The sequence below is a fragment of the Cynara cardunculus genome, assembly GCF_001531365.2.
Source record: "Cynara cardunculus var. scolymus isolate 2C chromosome LG 1, CcrdV1, whole genome shotgun sequence".
In the NCBI taxonomy this organism is placed as follows: Eukaryota; Viridiplantae; Streptophyta; class Magnoliopsida; order Asterales; family Asteraceae; genus Cynara; species Cynara cardunculus.
Window position 1 is genome coordinate 12,739,983 of NC_037528.1, and position 7,427 is coordinate 12,747,409.

The window sequence follows — 7,427 nt, forward strand, 5'->3', positions numbered from 1 at the left end:
AATATAGACATTTAGAAAGAATAATAGTTATTAAAATTTGATGATTTTAATTTTTAAAATTTTCTTTTTATGTCGGTAAAATTAAAAGATAAGAAAATTCTTTTTACAATGGTATGTATTGTAACTTTTAACTGTTATTTTTGAATGAAATATACTGATTTTTTAGTCTTATTTGATCTGTTTATAAAAAAGAAACATTATAACAATAATAATTTCTATAAATGTTAAAGTAAATTCCAATGATTATAAATGATAATTCTTCTATAAAATTAGTTGGATTTTTTAAATATTACTAAATATATCATTTACTACTAAAATATATTTTAAATATTACTAAATATATTTATATCTATTATTTTCTTTATTAAAACTTTATTTTCTACATATTTAATTTAATTTTAATGGATGTTATATCAACCACTTTCTAATATAAAATTACCCATTTGTCCTTTTTTGTGAAATTAAGACGCGCTAAATCGAAGTTTTGATTATTTATAAACGTGTGCTTATTGGTCCAATATTTTGAATCCAATTCTCATTGCTTTGCTTCTGGAAATTCCACAAGTTCGTAAATAATATAAAATCTTAAATATGCAAAAAAGTATTTTTCGTCGGCCGCCGGAGTCAGTGCCACGCGCTTCAATTATTCGTTTGCTCCCACCACCATATTACAAACAAAAAAATTAATTACATGTCCATATCTTCGGATGAAAACCGGGTGGTTGCTGGATTTTCTGTATCCGATCTCGACCCCTATTTAAGCCCGCTCTCTGACCCTGTCTTGACTAATCATAGGCGGGTACGGATTCGAGGGTAAGAAATCTTTGGAGAACCGGGTGGTTGATGGATTTCCCGTATTCGATCTCGGCCCCTGTTTAAGCCCGCTCTCTGACCCTGTATTGACTAATCATAGATGGGTTCGGATTTGAGGGTAAGAAATCTTTGGAGGGTTTAAAGAACTGATGGGTACAGGTTTAGTAAAAAACAACAAAAACTTACTCGGTGCTTGTCCTTTAACCTCGTTTTAGTTTTCATTTTTCAATTGACAGCATTATCTAAATTGACAAAATCCCAAAAATTCCAAATTATCCTTCGACTTACTCAAATGTTTGTCCTTTAACTAATGTTGGTGGGCTTGCTTAACTTTTTACCAATTTGCTCAATGTTTTTTAATTTTAGATATAGACGTTTCTTTTGTAATTACGTGTACTATTTTATTAATAATAATGCTATATTGGTAGAAATTTCATTTTGGATATAGATTTATATTTTTTTAGTTTAAAGCCCATAAAAAGACCTAAACTGTCTAAGGGGCGGTTTGGTTGTGGCTTATTGGGCTATATAGCCCATATAGCTTATTCGCTCAGCCATAAATGACTGTTCAGTTATGGCTTAATTTGGAAATCAAGAGCTTATTTGGACAGCTTGAGAAGAGCACTTGTCTACATTCAGCCAATTTTTTTACGTAAATACCTTTCTTTTAACAAACAATCTCATCCTCAATAACATTTAAAATCCCACCAACAATTAAAAATTTGATACCTGACTTTAATTTAAAGATTTTAGATTTGAAAAAAATATTAGGGCTTGATATTTTTGAGAATGGAATTGTTCTAATTTGGGTTTGATAGGACTTGGTAAATTGTTTTTATTTAAAAAAAAACTTTGAATTGATATTTTTTAACCATTCAAAGTCAACTATTCAAATTTTTTATCAAACAAATGCTTTAATAGTGTTTAATATAGGTTGGGGTAAAATGGTCATTTATGACATTCAAACTGTTTATTCAGCACAACAACCGAATAACAACTTATCTATTAATACACAGACAACTATATCCATACAGGTTTTAACAGAAAATGAACCGAACAGCCCCTAAATCGGTCAGACTATATCTTTTTTTGTGTTCCAATTCAACCGTCTTGGTAAATTGTGGTCAAAACGTTCGATTTGGAAGAAAAAAAGTAAACTTTCGTCGTAATTTAGTTTATGGTTTGGAAGATTAATTCATTCACACCGGACGCGAACACCCCAACCATCTTGTTACTTTAATTTAAGTAAACATTTTGATCAGTTGCAGAAATTCAAAGATATCAACTTTTAGAAACTTTATTATGTCTCAAACAAAGTTTTTGTTACAAAAAGTAAGTTCCCACTTTATGTAAAAACAAATATATCTTTTAATTATTGTGACATTAGTTTAAACTCAATAAAAAACAAGTACAATGAGTTAAAAACAAATCAAAAAATAAAATCAGACTTCAGACTTTAACAGTTTTAAAAAAATAAACATCACCTAAAAAAATTATTAAGTTATTGTTTACTTTTTTAAGTAATAGCCAATATTGAAATCTTATGGATAAGAGATGAGATTAAGGTTTGAAAACAAAATCAATAAAACTAATTATATTTTTATAAATTAATAAATATCTGAATATATATATTTATTATTTTTATTTTTTTCAAAATAATTGTAATATTGTTGAATTTATATAAAACTAACAACTTATTTTAACCATAGTTTATGATCGTTAATTTAATAAATACAAATCATATATTATAAACCAAACCATTTATATTCAACTTTAGAGCTTCTAGACATGTACTCTATGAATTAAAAAACATGAACTAATGAGACTTGTACTATATGAAATGTGTATTGTACATTTTTTTTTATAAATATCCAGTGAAGTGATGGCAAATGTTAACCTAATTTTAGATCACCATCAAATTATGATAAGACAGGAGAAGTGGTAATTTTTGCTCTTAACAGATAAGAGGACGGTAAGAGTTTTGACGCTCTTATCACCGACAAAAACAGATGTTCTTGTTGGGTCAACCTTTTAACTTTTAAGAGTTAAGAGGCTCATAAGAGGGAAAATGTTAAAAATAATCAAAGTCTAAGTGAAAATACAAAATCCGAATGGTTCGAAATCCGAGTCTGAACTCGAACAAAAAATAAGATGTTTATGGAAAACATAAATGTTCCAAAATATGAAAATCCGAAGCTCGACTTTTGAAAGATATTTGGGTTCAGGTTGGATTTGATTTTTGGCCATCTGATTTGTCTGAAAACCCAAAATACATATAGATATATATTTTAAATATTATGTAAATATATTTATTTATGTAATTATATTTAAAAAAACTAAATTTTAATCGATCAAACTTTTTTTCAATTTATAAACCCACTATTAATTTTATCAATGTTTTCAATCGATTGAATTTATTCTCAAAACTGATTATATATATATATACTTAATTATTATATTTATAAAATATTATATTATTAAACCAAAAATAAATTATTTTGTTATTAAACTTAAATTAAATTATAATAAAAAAATTACATAAAAAATGAGAACTTTTATATAGTTGATTTGATAGTAATATTGATATTTTTTTTTTAAATTTTTATGATATCTTCAAATTTATATTTTATTCAAAAATAAAATCATTTTTATTTTTTTAACAACACATAAAATCGTATTATAACATCAACAGAGACAAATAATAAAATAGAACATTAAAATCGAGATATGTCTCGTTGCATTGTACGAGTACTTTTCTAGTAACATTATAACTATACCAAACCTAAGAAACAACCCGGATCAATCCGAAATAACCAAAAAATTAGGGGATGAGTTTGGACATCGAAAACCCGATCTGATTTTTAGTTTGGGCGTCTGAATCGGTGAAAAGTGTAGCATGCACACCCCTAGTTGAGTAATAGGATGATTAAAGGTGATTTACACGAGCCTGAAGGCGAGAGTGGGAGTTGGAATAAGTTGATAGCCTTTCTGATCGTTCCTTTTTAGCGGGTAAAAGAAAGGAAAGAGTCATTTTAGGGAATAATTTCCACTTTACACGTTTTCTCTAACACACACTTGACGGTGTTTCTGTGTGTGTTTTTGTTTTTATTTAATTTTTATTGGTATGTCTCCCACGACTTCAAGGCTTGAAGCCGGTGTTGGACTGTTGTTATCACCGCTCGTTCTCCCCCACCACTTCTTCCCCATTTCATCCTTCCTTCTCCAATTCTATTCTTCTGCTCTCTTCATCTTCATCTTCATATTCAAATTCCTGCCTCAGATTTTCATCCCTAATTTCAGTTTTTCTGAATCCTCCAAGGTTTGGTGGAAATTGGATGAATTCTCCGTACTCCGATTTAGTTTACTTGATAAACACAGTTAACTGATCCATCGGTTTTTATGTTTTCAATGCAGATCAATTGGAGGATTTGGATGGATTAGATTCTTTTGGGTTTTTTTAATTTAATTTTTTGAGGGCCAAACTCAATCATACTGGGGAATGTTCTTTCCTTAATCTTCTATCCACTTCTCATAATCGGCCCACATCCACACACACAAGGTTTTGTTTAATTTAATTCATTTATTTGTTATATACGAAAGTGATTGTCTCTGGGCGTGATTCAGTTTTCGATCTTTTTTGGTGGGATTTTGGTATAATGGGTTGCGCTTCATCGAAACAACGACCGCTATGCCGGAACTGCCGAGGACCATATGCTCCGATGAGTCGGAGCTATTCAATGCACGTCCACCACCCTCCACAGACGGACGGTGACAGCTATCACGTCGTTGCCCTTACATCCACTACCCTCGGATATCTTCAGCTCGATCCATCCAACTCCAATGAGGTTCGCAGTGTGAAAAATCCAGGTGTCGTTCAGATTCGCCCAGAACCTGTTCGACAAAATGAGTATGAGAAGGACAGTAAGGAATTTGCAGTTGGGGTGATTGACGCTAAGACCTGGTCCAAGATGATCGAGGAAAAGATCCCCAAATTCGTTCCGAGAACACCAATCAGAACACCTCCTGGTGAGCCGGAAACGATCAATGCTTGGGAATTGATGGAGGGTTTGGATGATACAAGCCCCCTCCGACCAAAATCCACCACCAATCACATCCGTAGCTTCTCATTTCATGTTAATCCCAATTCGTTCACATCTCCCCTCGATGAATCTGCAACAGAATCGCAAGGAAAAGATCCGCAAACTAAAATATCCGACAAACCATCATGTCTACAAACAACAGAGCACAACTCCGATTCAAATTCCATTTTCAATATAAACGATACATCAGTGGCATCGGATTTTGATACCGAGGTAATTACTGCATTCCGAAACTCATTAGAATTGCTACCGCCGGCGAACCCATTTCACCTAAAGCCATTAGTCAATGAGAAGGAGCCGTCCTCGGACGGCTATGGTGATGATCGATTGGAGATAACTAATACCAAGAAATCTTTACAAAATGGCTTCGCCAGTGATGGTAAAAACAACAGCCTTCCTCGTGTCAAAGAGAAATTGGTTTTGTACTTCACAAGCTTAAGGGGAGTAAGGAAAACGTACGAGGATTGCTGCCATGTCAGAAACATTCTGAAGGCCACCGGAGTTCGAATGGATGAGCGGGATGTATCGATGCATTCGGGTTTCAAGGAGGAATTGAAAGAGCTATTGGGTGGTTCTATTGGTGGTGGACTGCCCAAGGTATTTATTGGGAACGAATTCGTTGGTGGTGCTACGGAAATCCGGCGATTGCATGAAGATGGGCAGCTTGAGAAGGTGTTAGAAGGTTGTGAGACGATGGATGCTGGCGGTTTTGGTGGTTGTGGTGGTTGCGAGGCTTGTGGTGATATAAGATTCGTGCCGTGTGAGACTTGTTCGGGTAGTTGTAAAATTTACTACGAAGATGAGTCTGATGACGAAGAAAAAGAAGAGAGTGATTATGGGTTTCAAAGATGTCCCGATTGCAATGAAAATGGACTCATAAGGTGTCCAATTTGTTGTGATTAACTTTTTCGGTATCAATTTTTTTGGTTTCTTTGGATTGTATAGTGAACGGGTTTTTTTCTCTTTTCCTCAGAGAAAATTATCTTGATCAATAGATTTATAATGAATACTTGGCATTGAGCTTTTTTTTCTTGGTCGTCTTTCTAGTGTTCAGAATTACGGGTTTTTAGGGTTGTTTAATAGATGCTGAATGATAAAATAGTTAAAATGATTAAGAAACTTTAATTATTACAAATTCAAAATTGATTATTTCATAAACATTATGAATGAACGGTCTAAGTGACCGAAAATTACCATTTTAACCATCTATATAATTTAATATTAAATAAAATATGATTATTTGATAAATCTTATGTATTAATACATTACCTTAAAAACATAATATTTAAGTTACCCATACCCAAAAAAATTCGCTTTTTGAAAAATCATAATGTAAAATTCTGAAATCCCCAAATAGTTGAACCAAAGAAAATGAAATTTGACCTTGTATCACAACAATAGAAAAGATCCCACCCTCAACCTACACTTGCAGTGTTTTTCCATTTTTATACTTTGTTGAATTTTTTTCTTGTTATCAACACGTATCGATATAAATACTGAACCCAAAATAAAAATTACCGAGATAGGAATAAGACCATTATTTAATGTTTTGACACAAAAGTGTCATCTCCTACATCACTCTGAGAAAACATTTATACAATTGTGGTTGAGGAAAATAAATTTTTACTTACTTTACCTTAGTTTATTGCATTTACCTTTCATGATCATTGAATGATTAACTCTTTGTTTCAACTAAGCCATAAAGGGTCTAATTCAGCGTGATTAATGACCTATCGAGGTGGGACTTGACCGTTTTAAGGTGCATGACCATCCTATGCTATGGTAGCCTTCGTAGGTTGTTTTAGATCTTAAACTGTTGGAATTTATAACGTTAGAATATAAAAAATGCGTTCCAATTGAAACCTAATTCTTATTCGAGTTTATTAAAATTAAGAATTAAAAAAGAAATTGTAAATAAAAAGACATAAGTAGGTACCAACCCTAAAAAGAGAAGTTGGTGGTGGATACAAATACAAGTTAATTAATTATATGGAAATAAATAAAATAAAATTAAATGGGTAATAAGTAGAAATGCCGAAAACCATGAAAGCAGGTAAGGTGGAAATTTGTTAATTAAAAGAAAGGAAAAAGTAGTTTGAAAAAAGTTTCAGTTGTTATATTATATTATTTAATTCAAAATATAAATATTATAAATTGTTTAATTATTCTAATAATAGATTATTTAAATAAAATAAATATAAAACTAAAAAGGAGTGGTAGGCCTTAATGCTTGCGCCTAAAGACTAATGTCGTTTGACCAACAAAATTTCCATTTAAACCAATCCATGACGCTTTTTGTGTTCATTATTTACTTGTAAAATTAGAGAGTGTTTGGTTTAGTCGAAGAATAAAAATAAAAATGACAGAGAATGGATTTTTATTACTTTAATTTAATCTGGAATTAAATTTTAGGTTATTGGAAGAATAAGTTTATTATATTATATAAAACCAGATAATTTCTTTTATTTTCATTCTCATTGATTACTGTCTAATGCTTTTAACCAAATACCTGCT

General features: G+C 31.4%; 1 protein-coding gene across 1 annotated transcript; it reads left to right on the plus strand.

Moving 5' to 3' along the window:
* The first annotated feature begins 4,089 nt into the window (after positions 1 to 4,089).
* Positions 4,090 to 5,945, plus strand: LOC112519682 (uncharacterized protein At5g39865-like). The gene is made up of 2 exons (XM_025127904.1): positions 4,090 to 4,132; positions 4,228 to 5,945. The coding sequence occupies exon 2, from the start codon at positions 4,470 to 4,472 to the stop codon at positions 5,814 to 5,816; it is 1,347 nt and encodes a 448-aa protein (XP_024983672.1). The 5' UTR covers positions 4,090 to 4,132; positions 4,228 to 4,469; the 3' UTR covers positions 5,817 to 5,945.
* The last annotated feature ends 1,482 nt before the right edge of the window (positions 5,946 to 7,427 follow it).